The 18,367-nt window shown below is 35.5% G+C and overlaps 4 protein-coding genes across 7 annotated transcripts; 2 read left to right on the top strand and 2 right to left on the bottom strand.

Annotated features, from left to right (window-relative positions):
* Nucleotides 1-437: 437 nt before the first annotated feature.
* LOC120775872 lies at nucleotides 438-2,605 on the bottom strand. 2 transcript variants are annotated; one of them, XM_040106243.1, is made up of 5 exons: nucleotides 2,398-2,605; nucleotides 2,154-2,277; nucleotides 1,433-1,640; nucleotides 1,114-1,360; nucleotides 438-1,014 (listed from the first exon to the last, which is right to left on the bottom strand). In XM_040106243.1, exons 2-5 carry the CDS (start codon nucleotides 2,274-2,276, stop codon nucleotides 927-929), a joined length of 666 nt encoding a protein of 221 aa, XP_039962177.1. In that variant the 5' UTR covers nucleotide 2,277; nucleotides 2,398-2,605; the 3' UTR covers nucleotides 438-926. The 2 variants fall into 2 exon arrangements, with proteins under 2 accessions (XP_039962177.1, XP_039962178.1); XM_040106244.1 differs by having other exon boundaries at nucleotides 927-1,014; nucleotides 1,096-1,360.
* A 361-nt stretch (nucleotides 2,606-2,966) lies between these two features.
* On the top strand, nucleotides 2,967-9,224 carry LOC120776080 (peptidyl-prolyl cis-trans isomerase-like). Of its 3 annotated transcripts, none has more exons than XM_040106549.1 (2): nucleotides 2,967-3,401; nucleotides 8,540-9,224. In XM_040106549.1, exons 1-2 carry the CDS (start codon nucleotides 3,135-3,137, stop codon nucleotides 8,966-8,968), a joined length of 696 nt encoding a protein of 231 aa, XP_039962483.1. In that variant the 5' UTR covers nucleotides 2,967-3,134; the 3' UTR covers nucleotides 8,969-9,224. The 3 variants fall into 3 exon arrangements, with proteins under 3 accessions (XP_039962483.1, XP_039962484.1, XP_039962485.1); XM_040106550.1 differs by lacking the exon at nucleotides 8,540-9,224 and adding an exon at nucleotides 6,029-6,533 and having other exon boundaries at nucleotides 2,968-3,401; XM_040106551.1 differs by lacking the exon at nucleotides 8,540-9,224 and adding an exon at nucleotides 6,852-7,511 and having other exon boundaries at nucleotides 3,019-3,401.
* Nucleotides 7,617-8,295, top strand: LOC120776081 (peptidyl-prolyl cis-trans isomerase A-like). Its single transcript, XM_040106552.1, has one exon. It carries the CDS (start codon nucleotides 7,851-7,853, stop codon nucleotides 8,166-8,168), a length of 318 nt encoding a protein of 105 aa, XP_039962486.1. The 5' UTR covers nucleotides 7,617-7,850; the 3' UTR covers nucleotides 8,169-8,295.
* Nucleotides 9,225-10,180: 956 nt separating the features above from the next.
* Nucleotides 10,181-17,479, bottom strand: LOC120776022 (synaptic vesicle glycoprotein 2B-like). Its single transcript, XM_040106469.1, has 7 exons — nucleotides 17,263-17,479; nucleotides 14,430-14,754; nucleotides 13,428-13,800; nucleotides 13,048-13,368; nucleotides 12,838-12,976; nucleotides 12,624-12,780; nucleotides 10,181-10,471 (listed from the first exon to the last, which is right to left on the bottom strand). The coding sequence occupies exons 1-7, from the start codon at nucleotides 17,318-17,320 to the stop codon at nucleotides 10,264-10,266; spliced, it is 1,581 nt and encodes a 526-aa protein (XP_039962403.1). The 5' UTR covers nucleotides 17,321-17,479; the 3' UTR covers nucleotides 10,181-10,263.
* Nucleotides 17,480-18,367: the final 888 nt, after the last annotated feature.

Raw genomic sequence — 18,367 nt, 5'->3', positions numbered from 1 at the left:
TCCAGTTTATTTGTAACCTACTTTCTTGGGTCAGTTTATCGGTGAATAAGCATTGTAGCTCATAGCGACACTTCGGGTATTTATATAACTGCAAACATGATTAAAAGCTTTCAAAAGCTATTGTGGCGGTTATCAATAGCTCACCTAGGATGATCGATAATTTTCTTATATAAAACAAATAATTAACTATACCGTTATTTGATTTAAAAAATAAGTATTTACGTTATTTTATTGGTTATGAAAGCAAATTATGTACGCAATTGAATTACAACAAATACGTTTAGAGTAAAATATTATTTGCACAAGTTAAACAGTTCCACATGGTTTCGAGCTTCGTTTGCGTGTACTGCTCAAGTGCTTTATTTATAAATACTTATAAATATGTGAACGGACATTTTCCAAAAATACTAATAATTTAGAGTTACTTATTTGTAGTTACATAATTTTATTTTTTTATTTAAATTTTTTATCATTTTCATTTTACACGAATTAATGTGTTTATGTGTGTGCGTGGATCAACAAATTGCTGAACTTTGTCTAAGCAATAAATAGTAGCTTACAACTACGGGATTATTTCAATTCTTTTGCTAAATAAGCCAATGTAAAATTCAATTTATTACATAATTGAGAGCTAAAAATTCTTGTTCTGTGAAAATTGATTACATCCTGGATGCTTAAGAAGATCAACAGAAATGAAAAAATCTCACTTAATATATTATTTAAAGCATTTGAAATATTCAAAACAAGTGTTAGTTACATAACACACCGCTCTAACTAGCTTAACGTAATTAAAATTGTAATAATTTAGTGGGTACACAAAATATGAGTAGAATTTCTACAATTAAATCGACAGCAACAGTAAAGTTACTGCCATACTTCGTCAGCCAGCTGCACAATTTGTCCAATTTTCTCCTTTTCGGTCGATTTTAGGCATCATCTAAACGACCCATTGGCCGCAAAACAATACGTGGATCTGGTTCCAACATGCGGTCCGACTCTTCAGCGCTACTGAGACTATAAATTTTAGAACAGAATAAGATTTATGAATATACATGCTAATTAGTAATATGTGATTCTCTAAAACATCTTATGTACGATAAATGATAAAATCACCAATCTTTGTTGTCGGGCATTAAATTTCTGCGTTCTTCTTCGTCGCCTCGATGTGGCAGCTCTGATACCGGTGCGTACTGTGTATGTGAAACCAACGGATCTGTCGAAGGATTTAACGCCATTATGCCTTCGCCACAACCACCTCCGTTTTGGCATTGCAGTTGTCTGGCTAATGATTTCTTTTTATCAAATAATGGGCAACGGCAGACACAATTGCGTCGCCAATCAGCAACTGATGCATAGACCCCTGAAAGTATGCAAAAATTTATCAAGTTAACAACTGCCGTAAAATGAAAAGAATAAAAATTTTTCAACTTACCAATACATACTACACCGGTTACTATGAAAAATACAACCAGAACAACAATTCCGGTTGGAATTTCTGAACAGGTCACCACAATATCGTTGTCGGGCAGATCTTCGGTATGCTTATTGTAAAATAAATTACTGGGCATGCTTGCTAGAGCGCTAGAGAATATTGCTACACCAGTTGCAATAGACAACAGTCCGAAAATCAGCAGAAATAGCTGGAAGTAGTCGTAATTAGAATAATGAATGAATTCAACGAAAATAAAACTTTATTTATAAAATAGTTTATCATTAAATGCATTTTTACCATAGCATATTAAACACTGCATTGGTGCATTCCTTCGCATGTATGTACATACATGATATAAACATACATATACATATAGATACATACATGTACATATGTAAGTATGAACATTTGTACAGCAGAATGCGTAAACAATTCAATTTATCGTTTGAGCGTTTGCACAAGAACTTATAAACAATTTACGCACATACATACATAAGTAATTGCATGTTCAAAAATATTTTGCTTATTAAAAGCATAAATTTAGGAGGATCCGAAAAATAAATTAATTAAAAACAAACAAACGTATTTTATGCTGCAAAACTATTGTTGATTATTTTGAATAGAAAGCCATTTAAAATTCCACTTTAATCACCAATAAGTAAATTACATCAAGCTTAATATCACTTTGGTAATAATAAAAAAAAAAACAATTCATCAATACCTGAAATCGCGAATTCCTCAGTATTTTAAATGGTAGTAAACGGACATTGTTTCTTCCTGGTCGTGGTTCGTAGGAGACCGAGACGGTTGTCGGTTGATAAACAGGCTCTGCTCCCATGGGCATTCTACATAAAAATCAAAATTTTTCAATTTGTCTTATGTTGCATTTAGACAATCATTAAAGCGATTGTTATTTACGATATGACTGAAATGCTTTTGAAGGTCAACATATCCTGATATCATACCTTAATTTTAGTTTTGAACTTGCAATTTATATCTTTAGAAATATTTATGTGCGTTTGTTGACAAACTTGATTTCTTTTCTAGTTTTGAAAAATTCAATATTTTATTTTTCTTACAAAATATATACTCGATTGTCAAATTGGTGTTTTCTTCAACAAAGCAAATGCATCCTTCGATGTCCAGTATGGGCAACGATGCTGCCAAGTCTGTTGAATGTCACTGGTAAGAAAAAAATTGAATAAAAATTTAGAATTTGTCAACCCTCAGAGTTGCTTAGAGCATAAAATATACTCAATATTAAGCAGCAGGAAAATATAATTGGTTTTTTTTTTTTAATAATATATTGCTAATGTCAATATTTGAATGTAAAATATTATATATGAATATTGTGTTATTATAATTTCTAAATTCACTCTTACTTCAACTTGTAAGCCGAAAAATTTTTTGTGATACGATAATTCATTTCTGTGTTTAATACTCCATAGGCAAAGGAATTGCAACTCTGTATATTAAACAACGATGCCTTGCTCAAAATCGATAACGAATTTTTCCATCACTAAGAAAAATGATTAGGTAACACTAATTTTGACCGGCAAACGGTAAATAAAATAGCTGATCTTTTTTCCATTGTCCAGTAGATAGACCAGCTGCAAGACTCTTTTTGGGTGTGTTCTGGAATTTGAGTGCGCTCAAACATTAATCGGTCTTATCTATTCGCACGTGTTGTTATCGAGTGAAAATGGCGCTTTTCGGTGCAACAGCAACACTGTTACGAGGCTGCTGCCGCCAGCAACGACCGCTCGCCATCTTGGCAAAAAAATCGAATTTTCTACAAACCGGAATCGAAGTCGGGCAGCTTCATTTTGAATTTCAGTCTCAAATAGGATTTCTTGGTGTTCGTTTCGCAAGTAATAGCAGCAAAAGCAATAAGGGCAAAATGGGTCTTCCCCGTGTATTTTTTGATATGACTGCTGACGGACAGCCGCTTGGACGCATCGTTATGGAGGTAAGCATTGCATTTCCAATCACCATATGTTAATGAAAATTTAGAAGATACATCATTTCATACATGTAGCTTAGAATTTTCATAATTTTAAGTATGTCTAATTAGCCGTCTATAATTAAATGTGGTTTGAGTGAATAACTGATGGTGAAAACGTTAAAGTGTATGAGGTTTTTAATCGAAGGAACAGGAACAGTAACATTTTCAAGTTTGAGGTTATGATGACATGACCGAATGTGGAAAAGTACGATTAATTTAAGAGAAATGTGTGATTAAATTGCAACTTACAAGTATGTGGATATGTGATATGTAGGTAGTTGCGAATGGCGGGGCCCCAGTGCAATTTCTCTACATCGTTGCGCATATGTATACATACGAGAATACACACGTAGAGCTTGCTTTCGCCGGATTTTGCATGTGTTGGTTATGCGGTGGCCGATGACGCCAACTTTGGTTAAGTGGCCTGTTTATAATTTATTCTTTAATATTTATTTTAATTCCATATATTGGAGTAAATCGAGTGATGTTTTTATGTTATTTAAAGGCCCTTTTTAAATACCTATCAGTATTTGCTATTAGTTTTTGAAGCGGCTGTAATTGAATCAAATAGCTTATTTAAGGTAGCTGTGACACGTGTTAATTTGAATAATCTAGAAAGTATTCTTTAAATTGCATTTTAAAGGGTTTAAGTGTTTTGATTATAATCGTTTCTATTTTTATTTAATCAGTTCCAATGATATGTCGGTTAATGGCCGGTTGGATACTCGGTGAGTGTTCATGCTGATGGCTTGAAATCGTGTAAATGCCGATGTTTGCAGCTCTGCTTGTATTATATTGAGAAAAGGTATAGGTGTGAGTAATTTTATAAATGGGAGACTTATAGTAATTTTCCATTGCCTACCTTACCAAACTCACTTTTTAGCAAATCGTAAAAACTATTATATTGTGTGTTTGATGGGTGTGCATCGATATCAATTTAACATATTTGTTATTTGTATATGCATATTGCACGTGTATACTTAATAAACGTGTATGGTCGAAATGACCATGTGACCTTGAGTGAACAAGTTGTAAATGGCATTGTACTACAATTCTAGTAAATGGTATAGGAAAGGGATAGGGATATGTCACCTACCTTTTGTATCTATAATTTCAATGGGCAGTGTCCAAAGTTTTAATTTTAAATATTGATTTTTTTGTGGTGTACATGCTGCATTTTCGATTGAATTCGGTTTTATTTAAATAATAAATCAATTTTGGTTTATATTTTAAATCTACACACGAAATTTTTTATAAAATAGTAAATTTTTTTTTATAAAATAGTATTTTTGTTTTTTATAAAATAGTATTTTTGTTTTTTATAAAATAGTAAATTTGTTTTTTTATAAAATAGTACATTTATTCAAACTTTATTTTCAAGATATGTAAGTAACGGAATGTCGTTTATTTATATTAGAATTTGTGGGTTATTTTATTTTGTTTTCTCAGGTAATCATTGGATTCATTCCAACATTTGGTTTATTTATTGACAGTCTTAGTACCTTTAACCTTGGGAAAATCGTATAGTAAAAAATCTGTTGACTGAAATTCTTACGCTAAATAATTGCTGCAATTTCATGTTGGGCCATTACAATATTTGTATATTAATTTCTATGTCTGCGATAGTAATGCGTGCAGTTTTATCCCCATATGTATGAATGATGTAGGCAAGTTTGGTTGTAAGAGAACATTTACCAGACAGTAAATAGTGTCGCGACGTGTCGTGAGGCTACGCCTCCTGTCCTTAATTCTGCATGAAACATTTGTATGTTTGGGCGAAGTGAGGGGTTAATTAGATACTCCAAATGGTTGTAAATTTGTAGGTTTAATTTAGGAGCACAAAATTGTACTCAGTCATGCTATAACACTTCTACCTACATATGTATATTAGCATCATTTTAAAATGTTTCGGTTTAAGTATCAAATACATGATCTGTATACCAACTGGAACGGCTTATCGATCGAAAACAATAAAGGTGGTAACTTTCCAAAGTAAAGGATTTTCTATAATCGAAATTTTTAAATTATTTATGCTATTTACCATCAGAATTGGGCCACAACAAGCACAATATCTATGATATATACTCGTATACATGTGGACATTTGTATGAAAAACTTAAAATGCGCGTACGATGAAATACAAAATAATTTAACTATCATGTTAGAACCAATTGTCATTAATAGTCATTTAACCTTTTTTTTACCTTTCTACAATTCAACAAAAGTCTTTGCTACTGTAGGTGGCTGATTATTGAGTCATAACCGCATACATGTATTTGAATGTTTCACTTTGTTGTTTATTATAAACCGCTTATAAAGTAGCTTACGTAACGAAAATTTGATTTGATGTCATGTTTTAGAAACAAGTATTCGACATAAGCTTTGTTTAACTCTGAGATTATTAAACCATGTGAGCATGTATGTGTGTATTTTGTACAAATTTTATTTTATTGTATTCTGTGAAAATAATGAATGAGTCAGAAATGTAAAAATTATTAGTTTGATAAAATTATAATTTGATAAAATTAGTACTTATGCAGGAGGTTCCATTATATATGTTTGTACAAAATTCTTATACATCATTCTTGTAGCTTCGCACAGATGTTGTGCCCAAAACTTCCGAGAATTTCCGTGCCTTGTGCACTGGTGAAAAAGGTTTCGGCTATAAAGGATCGTGCTTTCATCGAGTCATACCGAATTTCATGTGCCAAGGCGGTGACTTCACACAACACAATGGCACTGGCGGCAAATCAATCTTCGGCAATAAGTTTGATGATGAAAATTTCACTTTAAAACATACCGGACCCGGTATTCTATCCATGGCAAATGCTGGACCAAACACCAATGGATCGCAGTTTTTTGTTTGTACCGTGAAAACTACATGGTTGGACAATCGCCATGTCGTGTTTGGACAGGTGGTGGAAGGAATGGATATTGTTAAACGTATCGAAGCACTTGGTAGCCAATCGGGCAAAACATCTAAGAAAATTCTCATCGAAGATTCAGGACAATTGGAATAAAACAATTTAAAGAGTTACACATTTCGAATAATTTGTGTAAATTATATGAACTTATATTAAATTAAATTAAACTATATATTTAGCTTATTTTATTTGTATGAGATTTTGTAATGAACACATTTGGTGTGAAATTTAACGAAACCCTTTGTATGCTAATTTGACAGTTGGAAATATGTGTGTTTATGTGTAACAATGTTTACAATTTTTTGCTTGCGTTTATTTGTGATTGTTGTGATTTTGTTAACCAATTCATGAGTGCTAGTTGCAAAAAGGAAATGTGCTAAATTTGACGTGTGTTGGTGTGTCGTCTAATCAGTAAATAAGCTAAAATTATTAATGAAATCCTAACATCGAAATTGCCAATTATTATAAATAAACTTGTAATATGTTACAGCTCCGCCCCGATGTTGTGCCCAAAACTGCTGAGAATTTCCGTGCCTTGTGCACCGGCGAAAAAGGCTTCGGTTATAAAGGCTCCTGTTTCCACCGTGTGATCCCCAACTTCATGTGTCAAGGTGGTGATTTCACAAACCACAATGGCACTGGAGGCAAATCGATCTATGGCGCTAAGTTTGCTGATGAGAACTTCTCCTTGAAGCACACCGAACCCGGTATTTTGTCAATGGCTAACGCTGGACCCAACACCAACGGCTCGCAGTTCTTTATTTGTACTGTGAAGACAGCTTGGTTGGACAACAAGCATGTGGTTTTCGGCAAGGTTGTCGAAGGCATGGATGTAGTTAAAGCTATTGAGGGTTTGGGTTCACAATCTGGCAAGACCAGCAAGAAGATTGTCGTCGCTGAGTCTGGAGCGCTTTAAGCAGCGTTATAAATAAACACAACACACTAAAATATAAATATATATAAAAGCTAAAAGTAATAGCTAAGTATAATGTAACATTCAAGCAGCATTGTCGCATTTAAATTTATCAGTACTTCGACTTTCTAGTAAAGTGTTTGGAAACATGAGTTTAATAATGATTCCCCTGCAGTTTATTTTTTCTATCATGAGCGAATAAAAATTCAATTTGGAACTCTATTAGAATAATCACAATTTTTTGTTTTATTTTCTAATTTTTTCGACGAATCAATTGTTTTTTTATGGGAGTAAATTTCCGTAGTGCTTGCTGAGTACTTTTAATATTTGAGCAGACATATCCTGACATGGTTGAATGAAATATTACTAACAGCTATATGCATTTGAAATAAATGTCCGGATATGTTTTGTTAATGTAAATTTAAGTGTCTTGCAAAAAGTAAATAAATTTTTCCGAAATTACAGCTACGCTCAGATGTTGTACCAAAGACTTGTGAAAATTTTCGTGCTTTATGCACTGGCGAAAAAGGCTACGGTTACAAAGGTTCTGCTTTTCATCGTGTCATACCGAATTTCATGTGTCAGGGTGGCGACTTCACCGATAACAATGGCACTGGTGGCAAGTCTATCTATGGCACCAAATTTAAGGATGAGAATTTTTTCTTGAAACACGAAGGCCCTGGTACACTATCCATGGCAAATGCTGGTCCGAATACAAACGGCTCTCAATTTTTCATTTGCACTGAGAAAACTGAATGGTTGGATAATAAGCATGTCGTTTTCGGCAAGGTCGTCGAGGGCTTGGATATAGTGAAGAAAATTGAAGGTTTCGGCTCGGATTCTGGCAAGACTAAGCGCAAGATTGTAATTGCCGATTCTGGCGTTTTGGAATAATGAAACTATTGCCTTACTGATTTTAGTTTTAAACAGTTTTTTGTGAGTTTGGTTTGGTTGTTGTGTTGGAATGATCTCGATGTCGACTGCGTTATTTAATGAATTTGTTTACTATCTCCATGAATCATTAAAAATAAAATATTGAAATATATCAAATATTTGTTGTTTTGGAATGCACTACTACATACAAATCACAGCTTTTACACGCATGTGCGCATATTTAGAAGCATTCAAGTACAGTAAACATTTAACTAACGGCATCAGCACATATTTTGTAGAACTCATTAGAGTATATTAAACGATTCCATAAGTTTGGTGCTGTTATGGAAAATGTTTTTTCTAAAGAAAAAACAAAAATCAATTATTTCCAGCTCCGTAAGGATGTTGTACCCAAAACTGCTGAGAACTTTCGCGTTTTGTGCACCGGCAAGAAGGGATTTGGCTATAAGGGGTGCACATTCCATCGTGTCATACCGAATTTCATGTGTCAAGGTGGTGATTTTACGAACCATGATGGTACTGGTGGAAAATCCATTTATGGCAATACATTCAAGGATGAAAACTTCAAATTGAAGCACACCATACCCGGTGTTTTGTCTATGGCCAATGCCGGACCGAATACCAATGGCTCACAATTCTTTATTTGCACTGTAAAGACACCTTGGCTGGATGGGCAACATGTAGTTTTTGGGCAGGTCATTCAAGGGATGGAGGTCGTAAAAGCCATGGAGGCTTTGGGTTGTGCAAGCGGCGGGCCGATGAAGAAAATTGTCATTGCTGATTGTGGTGAATTAAAATAGATTTGAAAATCAATAATGTGACATACAAAGTTATACTGTGATTGTAATAGGTGTGAATTGAAAACACAGATACATACGTACATATGTATGTATGTATGTTTGGGTGTTCACTAGCAGAGTAATTAATTTTAATAAGTGTGTTTTAGCGTTGAATTAAAATTTTATGGCATTATTAAATGATTTCGAAAGTAAGTAAACTTTTACTTTTCTAATTAAATGTTGAATCAAAGAAGTAAATCTATATTGTATACATGCATACACATGTGAAATAATTGATTCTAAGTTTAAAAAGTTTGACACAAATTAAATTGGGCTGTGTTGTTTCCTAAAGAATATAATGGGCCTAATCATTGAATCCGTGATTTTTTTCGATAAACATATATTTGGTCAATAAAAATCTATATCATCAGGCATATAAGTTTGTAATTTATTTAATATATAATAAGAAAATCGATCATTCCTTCATACCGAATTACAAGCGATTTTATAAGTTTCGATTCCATCGAAGCTTTTATACCCTTCACAGGTGCATTTCTTATAACATAAAATAGAAGAAAATATCTTTATCTCAATTTTGATGGATCAGTTTATATGGAGATATGCTATAGTGAACTAATCTGAAAATCATTTTATAGCGTTGTCGTGATCAGAAATCTGTACAAATTTTCGTAATTTTATCTTGTCAAATAAAAAACTTTATTTTGACCGGTCAGTTTGCAGAACAGCTATATGCTATAGTGATCCCATATCGGCGGTTTCCTCAAATGATCAGATTCTTGGGGAGAGAAAGATGTGTGTAAAATTTCAGATCGATAGCTCAAAAACTATAGGCCAGATCGTGTATATACAGACACTTGGACTTACTTTATACTTTATAGAGTCTCCGATGTGTCCTTCTGGCTGTTACAAATGTCGTGGCAAACTCAATATATCCAGTTCAGGGTATAAATTTTGTCCACCCCGTAGCATTACTGAAAAACAGCGCTATCTCTGTCGTTCTAATTCCGGATCCGTAGCGCTACATCCAAATTCCTACTTGGTTAGGTGTAACGCATGGATTGGATGGCATAATTTAACCTCAGTACTACACATACATAGTTAAAATAACAGTTACAACAAAAATTTGGACTAAGAAAAATATAAAATATTTATTATTTGTGATTATTTAAATATATCTACACAGTAAATGTTGTATCAAATTATTTTCACTTCTACTTAAATTAATTTATTTCAAACAACATTTGCATTTTACTATATGTTAAAAAATCAACTTTCAGTTTGATTTAACAGGTATGTTATGAAGAATTTTCCAGATCCTTCGGTTTAGCAACGGTATTGTTGGAACTTGGCAAAAGGAACCCTAAAGCGCCGGCAATGATTAGTGCCACCGCTGGGCTATAAAGCGCCAGCTCGCAATGTGTTTCAATGAGTAAACCCAAAATATTGGATCCCGACACGCTGCCAATACGTCCGATCATCAGAGATATGCAAACGGCCATACCCCTAAAAGAAATCATAGAATTTAATATAAATATTTTTAAATATGCTATATTTATATTATTAGATGAGCCAAGGATACGTTTTAAAAATTTGTAAAATTCATTTTTTTGAGTTCGTACACTCTTTGGCTTAAAAACTGTATTTCCCTATTTGGATACAAGGATCCAAGAGCCTTAATCCTGCGTCTACAGACTGCTGTGCATCTTATCATTAGCTGATCGGGAGTTTCCGGCTCCATTTTGTAGAACGGACAGTTTGCACAAGATGCTAGGCCCATTTTGAATAAATGCTCCTTGAGCTTACAATGGCCAGTGTAAAATGCGAAAATTTGCCGGAATCTGTTTTTCGAGAGCTTGATTACATTTTTAAACGTGGTGAGGTTCTGCTTTCTCCAGAATGGATAGGGAAGCGAAGCAAACAAGTCTTAGTGGTGAACGAGGGCAAGACGAAATATCTCCTGTCATCAAACAAGCAGTCGTTGCAATCGCGAATAGGCTCCCACATCACTGTTGACAGTCATAACTTCGAAGTTGGAGATAATTTCGTCTATATTGGCACCAGTATTATTACTAACAACAACGTCAGCCTCGAAATCCAAAGCAGAATAACTCTTGCCAACAGGTGTTACTTCGGACTGAGTAAGCAATTGAGAAGTAAAATGCTCTCTTGACGAACAGAAACCAAACTCTATAAGTCACTCATTATTCCCGTCCTAGCATGGACGATGAGTGGACTTTACGAGTTTTCAAGAGAAAGGTACTGCGCTGGCTAGATCATGTTGTCCGAATGGACGAAAACACTCCAACTTTGAAAGTATTCGATGCAGTACCGCTGTTGTAAACTCTGTTATAACCGCGTAAGTGATGTCTACGTCAATAAAGAAGAGGAATATATCGTTTTAAAAGCCGCTTAGCTATCGCTGAGTATCGCAATACTTTCGTTGCGATAGTTGCATTGAAGGTTTATCTCTATACACCGACTTATAGCAAAGAGCTCTGCTTGAATATGCTCGAAAGCATATACAAGGTGCGTTCCAAAGTAAACAGGACTTTTTGAATCTAGCCCGCCCTGATTGCCCCATCTATACATCAACTGGTGCGTTATAATCAACTATCATCGATTGTCCAGTGAGAGTTTCATGACATTTCGTCGATTGGAAGTGAAGTTATTGCGTTTTAAGTGTCAGTATGTTTGTGTTATCGGTGCGAAAATGAGCTTCGAACAAAAAGCCAACATTAAATTTTCTTTTAAAACTGGTAAAACTTTTACCGAAACGTTTCAATTGATGAAACAAGTTTATGGCGATGATTGCCTATCCCGTAGCAGAGTGCACGAGTGGTTTCAACGTTTTCAAAGTGGTCGTGAGGACATAAATGACTATTAACATGTGGGCCAATCAAAATCCGTAATCACCGGAAATTCCATCGAAACTGCGTGTGAATTCATCAAAAATCAGCCGAAATCATCATTGAAATTAATGGAAATGGAATTGAACATCTCCAAAACATCGATTTATCACATTTCGACCGAACATTTGGGCTTACGAAAGGTGTGTGCACGGTTTGTTCCACACAAATTGACGACCAAAAATTGCTCTCATCAATCGACGCTTGTGACCGATTATTTGACCAAAAATCACATTTTAACCATTAACCACTCCCCGTATTCACCTGATATGGCACCGTGCGACTTCTTCCTTTTGGGAAAAATGCATTTGCCCATGAAAGGAAAGCGTTATGCAGACGTAGAGGCCATTCAAAAGGCTTGCACCGGCATACTGGCGGCCATACCGGCCAACGAGCTAAAACACTCGTTCGACATGCTTTTGGACCGTGCAAAAAGCTATATTGAAGCAGAAGGAGACTACTTTGAATAAAATAAATTGATTTTGCCGAAAAAAAACATTTGTTTTGTTTTTACGTTGGAGCGCACCTTGTAGTAACTTCATTAAAAAAAAATATTGTAACTATTTCACAAAAATTGGCTTTGTTTTACACGAATTATCTCTACTCTTTTCCCCCTTAACATATTTTATTAAATTTTCTCAAAATTTAGGATTCCTGTTACGTAAACAGACGAATACCACGAAATACACGCCGAAATTATTACTCAACTCATTAACTAATTGTGATTTGAGACACATTCCATTACTTACCTTAAATTTGTAGGGAATATTTCGACAGAAATGGCATTGAGCACCGTTGTACCAAGACCGCAGGAAAGCTGAATGACGAAGAGATAAATGGCCAGCAACGGTATTTTTATGGTAAAGGCCAGAATGCCACAAGTTCCACAAACAAAAAGGATTATAACTACAAAAAATGAAGTATTATATGAAATTTCGCTGAAGCCACAATTTGAGTACTTACAAAGCATTGGCTTTCGTCCAACTCGATTAATGACAAACATAATGGTCAGTAGCAGCGATACATATATAATTTCCAGGAATATGGTATGCATGTATGTTGATAATTCCAAATGCATTGCACACTCTTCAGTCTGTCCATGCTGTCCATGTAAAAATATCACAACAAAATTATTAACTCAACCCTGAACCGAGGTCCAATAGAGGTACTTACAACTGCTTCCACACCAGTAAGATTTCCCGAACGTACGAATTTGATAATGTCACAAATGCGCAAAGGCTCGGTAAACTTTTCCGTATATTGCATGGTGTTATTTAGAATATACGGGAACCACATGTAGACGCCGTGCGCGCTAAAGAATAATATATATAATATTAGGCTACACAGAAGAGTTTTCCTCAAGTGCTCGCGCATGAAAAGTGGTGCGGTCTGTTGCCACATGGACTTCAGTATGGATGTCAGTAGAGATTTGTCCTTTTCTAAACCCTTCGCTTTTGCCATTGGCGTGTCGGCGTCCGGTAGTAAGGTGGTAACCTGCAAATATTAGCAGAAATTAAAAAAAAATCCTAAGGGAATCTTTTTTAAGCGCATACCTTGTATGTGTTGTCACGGTCCTTGCTCTTAAGATTTATCTTATGCATACGCTTCAAGACTTCTATAGCTTCTTCAGGCCTGCCGGCAGTTAGCAGATACTTCGGACTCTCTGGCAGGAAAAACATTGACAAACCACAAATAAATCCGGGCACACCGCAGGCCAAGAAGTAAGAACGCCATGGTTTGAAAACTATGTTAATGAAGGGCACGTGGAATTCCCAGTTTTGATTGATGAATAGCCAGGCGATGACGGGGAAGAATATTGAGACGACTGCACTTACCAAAGCACTGCCTAACATTGCGCCACTGCGATATTTTTGGCAATGAAACTCTCCGAGGTAAGCGAAAATCGTCGCGGAACCGGCGGAAAGTCTGTTGACAGAAAGGTAGAAATATTTTTTGTTAAAAAAATTTGCTACATCCCTATAGCCTAAGGTCCTAGTTTTGGTAGTATATACAATAATGTGAGAATGTCATTTTTACTAGAGTCATATATATATCCATTAGAATCCGATTAGAACAGTTATGGAAAGATTGAATTAATGTAGGACTAAACTACATCAATAAAATGATGTCAGAGTCGGGGTCTACGCAACTGAAACGGATCTGGATTTTTAACCGAGGGAGGACTTTCGACTCGGTATCATCTTTCCAATCTACTTCAGAGATGTTTTCAACAACATAATTTTTGGAGTCAAGTCATCTATAGCACACAAAAAACGAGTAATCTGGTTACCTACCACAATTTTAATGGAGGTTATATAAGAGCTATGGATTCCGAAGTTGCTTAAGGCATTTTTTGGAGATCATTTGGGCCATCTATAGCACCCAAAAAGTTGCGTAATCTCGCTAAGGCCGAACAATCCTACCACAATTTTTTTTTGGCTAAATATGATCTATGGATTCCGCAGCTATTTCAGCTTCTTCAACCTAACCTTGATAAGCTATGATTTCTGTTAGACTCATTAAAAAATATATACATATTTGTTTTCAATACTCACAGTATGCCATTTAAAAATCGCAGCACAGCGAAGGTTATGAAATTTGGCGACAAACTTGAGAGTGCCGTAATAAAAAAGCCCATGAGCAATGCCGGTTGCATTATCCGCTTGCGACCTGTGGTATCGGCTAGAAATCCCCAAAAGTGTGAACTCGTAATGACACCGGCGAAGGCTACAGCGCCTAATATGCCCTGCTCCCGGTGCGATAGATTCAGGTCACACTCTAAGACGGGCAGTGCAAAGCTAACGCCCACCGATTCGAGCACGACATTGTTGAGCACGAAGCCGGAAAATAAAATTACGAGTATGTTAAATTTGCCATAACCTGTGGGAAGATGAAAAGTTAAAAAATATATGCAAACATGCCAAATATTAAAAACAACAAAAATTTAATGAAATGTTTAAATACAAAAGCTTCACTTTTAACACAAATTAGCATAAAAATCGGCCTTAAATGCGGATTCAAGCTCAGTGTCTGTCTAACATAAAAGAAAAAATTGTTTCTGACTGTGATAGGTAACGTCAAGCCTCAGAGCATATTTCCTCGATAGTAGGCTTAAAAACTGTAGATGCTTTAACTGAACGCATAACTTTAAGTAGATCAAAGTTATTGACGAATATGGTGTGGACGTGTTCAAAAAGCCTGTAGGAAGACGACTTTTTGAACAAATTAGCAGGAAGAAACCACTCCTGTTAGAACGCCACATCAAAATTTTACTGGCTCAATTTTGGAGGAACGTGCTTTGGAGCGACGAAACCAAGATAAATAGGATGGGTCCACATGGAACAACATTTGTACGTCGTCCACAAGATCAAGTCCTTAACCTTAGATACACTAAAGAAAAAAACATTAAGCTCGGCGCTGGAAGTAGCGTGGTCTGGGGCGAATTTTCATGGCATGACAATCCTTCGAATAAATGGTAAAATGGACCGGTTTCAGTATTTGAATATACTGAAAAATAAAATAGATCCATTTGTATTTGCATCCATGCCCATAAACTGGACATTTATGCAAGACAATGATCCGAAGCACACAGCAAAGGTGGTAATGCATTGGCCCGACAATGAAAAAATTAGAATATTGGATTGTCCTGCGCAAAGCCCGGATCTGACTCCAATAGAAAATTTATGGAATGCTGTCAAGACCAAAATAGCAAGCAAAAAAGCAAAATTGTGATGAGTTATGGTTAGGAATTGAGCAGGCTTGGTCCACATGTCAAAAACTGGTGGGCAGCATGCAGCAAAGATGTGAAGGGGTTATTAAAAAAGGTGAATATGGTACAAAATACATACTAATGATTGCTCACTTTATCTTCTTATCCTATTTTTAATAATTTTTATAAATTTATTATATATTTATAAATTTTTGTGCCTTTTTGAAAATTCTTTTCAGATTGTGCTATTTACATACATATGCTGACATATTGGACATTGAAGTTTTTGTTTTGTTCACTTTGTATTATTTCGAACGAAATATTCACATAACCTTTTTTATATACATATACATTGCGTTCCAAAGTAAACAGGACTTTAAAAAAAAACAGAAGAAATGGGTTTTTCGGCAAAATCAATTTATTTTATTCAAAATAGTCTCCTTCTGCTAATTCAATACAGCTTTTTGCACGGTCCAAAAGCATGTCGAACGAGTGTTTTAGCCCGTTGGCCGGTATGGCCGCCAGTATGCCGGTGCAAGCCTTTTGAATGGCTTCTACGTCTGCATAACGCTTTCATGGACAAATGCATTTTTCCCAAAAGGAAGAAGTCGCACGATGCCATATCAGGTGAATACGGGGAGTGGTTAATGGTTAAAATGTGATTTTTGGTCAAATAATCGCCCTTCGAATGTTCGATTCTGAGCAATTTTTGGTCGTCAGTCAATTTGTGCGGAACAAACCGTGTACACACCTTTCGCAAGCCCAAATGTTCGGTCGAAATGCAATAAATCGATGTCATGGAGATGTTCAATTCCATTTCCATTAATTTCAATGATGATTTCGGCTGATTTTTGATGAATTCACACACAGTTTCGATGGAATTTCCGGTGATTACGGATTTTCATTGGCCCACATGTTAATCGTCACTTAAGTTCTCACGACCACTTTGAAAACGTTGAAACCACTCGTGCACTCTGCTACGGGATAGGCAATCAGCGCCATAAACTTGTTTCAGCAATTGAAACGTTTCGGTAAAAGTTTTACCAATTTTAAAAAGAAAATTTAATGTTGGCTCTTTGTTCGAAGCTCATTTTCGCACTGATAACACCAACATACAGACACTTAAAACGCAATAACTTCACTTCCAATCGACGAAATGTCATGAAACTTTCACTGGACAGTCGATAAAGATAGATTTTAACGCACCAGTTTAGATGGCGCCGCCAGTGGGCGCTAGATTCAAAAAGTCCTGTTTACTTTGGAATACACATTGTAAGTATGCGTAAAAGTAACACTAGTATTGCATAATAGATAACTTTTAACAGTAACAAATTTTGCAAAACACTAATTCTGGATTATTTAGAAGTCACTTAAACATCTTTTTGTTTGTTCTTTCACTTGATGAAACACCTTCACATTATTATCTGTATGGATTCCTGACATAAACCGTGTAGAGATCGTTAAAAAGTGCAATGTTACCGTTTTAGAGAAAAAAATATCCCGGTTAGTTAACATTTTATATGGAAAGCAATACTAAATCTGATGAATGTGCCAAGGCAGTAAGGATCCAATGTCGTTTTATAACTCTACCGTAGAATTGAAAAATGTTTTTCACTGTTGATTGAATACTTTCCGACACTTATGAATTTCCCATTTACTATTTAAAGATAGATTCTCACCCGTTCTTTCTAGCGCCTCATCAATAACCACAGCATCCTCTTTATTTTCTCTCGCCATTTTGCTGCTCGAGTCACTTTCAGAGCTGCGCGTTTAAGGAAACAAAAACCGGAAATTCTACACTTTGCCTACTTGCTAGATTTTTGCACTACGAATTCACTCGAGGACCGCCACAGATTTAGTTTGTCATCTGCGTTCAGTTATTCAACCCCATCGTTAACCGCTAGCAAATGCCATGAGAGAACCCCTTACGGTTTCATTTAAATATCTAAAAGTAAGATGTTAGAGAGATAGACAGCAGAAGCTGAGATAGCGTTTGGTAAATAACTGCTAACATGTTTTCGTTTGTATGTGTGTGTGCATCTTATTGTGTGCTTAAAATTTGACTGATTACTTAAAGGAAAAGTTTTCTAAATACTCTACTTAAGCAGACAAATAAATATAATTACAAATGATATACATTTAAGGGTACATATATAGAGACGTGGGCAAATAAATGTGGTCTACTGTCGCAGATAGGCAAAGCTTCGGCATAAAAAATCAAAACAGTTGTAATACTATTCATATGAAAGTATTCCAGAAAAGCGGTACAGTTATGCCAAAACAGTACAGCAATACAGTCGTCTGACGTTATATATTTGCGGTACACACAAATAATAAATTTTGCCGTTAGACTAATGAAATATACTTCTAATGACGGCATTGATATATGCAAATATGAATATGTGTAAAAATATATCCAAATCTGACATCCGGTGTAAATCTTCTTGCAAATATGCACTCATATATGTATTTCAATTAAATATTTTGCATGCTATACCGTTATTCAAATAGTGCCAGAGACCTTTGCAGTCTCGCCAAATCGCTCGAGTAAACAAAGGAAAAGAGAGTTGTATAACTGCTGGTTTTTCCAGCTCCATGCTTTTCACAACGCTGCTGTTTGTTGTTTGTTCCTTTGAAGGGGCAGGGAGCAGTTTACTTAGTAGCATACTAGGTATTAGCTTAAGTGCGATGCGATCTCAGCTAAGTTAGGCGCTAAATAGTTTATTGTGATGGGAGTCTACGTTACTGCTCTAGCGTGAACCAGTCATCACTCCATCGCTTTGG

The sequence above is a fragment of the Bactrocera tryoni genome, chromosome 4 (genome assembly GCF_016617805.1).
Source record: "Bactrocera tryoni isolate S06 chromosome 4, CSIRO_BtryS06_freeze2, whole genome shotgun sequence".
NCBI lineage: Eukaryota > Metazoa > Arthropoda > Insecta > Diptera > Tephritidae > Bactrocera > Bactrocera tryoni.
Note: the sequence above shows the minus strand (reverse complement) of the source record. Positions and strands in the feature narration are given on the sequence as shown.

Bases quoted from the DNA above. Each gene is read 5' to 3' on its own strand.
- LOC120776080 (XM_040106549.1), top strand. From the start codon at position 3,135: ATGGCGCTTTTCGGTGCAACAGCAACACTGTTACGAGGCTGCTGCCGC. The intron at 3,402-8,539 runs GTAAGCATTGCA...AATTATTTCCAG, and splicing joins TTGGACGCATCGTTATGGAG to CTCCGTAAGGATGTTGTACC.
- LOC120776081 (XM_040106552.1), top strand. From the start codon at position 7,851: ATGTGTCAGGGTGGCGACTTCACCGATAACAATGGCACTGGTGGCAAG.
- LOC120775872 (XM_040106243.1), bottom strand. From the start codon at position 2,276: ATGCCCATGGGAGCAGAGCCTGTTTATCAACCGACAACCGTCTCGGTC. The intron at 1,641-2,153 runs GTATTGATGAAT...GACTACTTCCAG, and splicing joins TGAGGAATTCGCGATTTCAG to CTATTTCTGCTGATTTTCGG. The intron at 1,361-1,432 runs GTAAGTTGAAAA...GCATACTTTCAG, and splicing joins AACCGGTGTAGTATGTATTG to GGGTCTATGCATCAGTTGCT.
- LOC120776022 (XM_040106469.1), bottom strand. From the start codon at position 17,320: ATGGCGAGAGAAAATAAAGAGGATGCTGTGGTTATTGATGAGGCGCTA. The intron at 13,801-14,429 runs GTGAGTATTGAA...TTCTGTCAACAG, and splicing joins CGATTTTTAAATGGCATACT to ACTTTCCGCCGGTTCCGCGA. The intron at 12,977-13,047 runs GTAAGTACCTCT...TTACATGGACAG, and splicing joins TTACTGGTGTGGAAGCAGTT to CATGGACAGACTGAAGAGTG.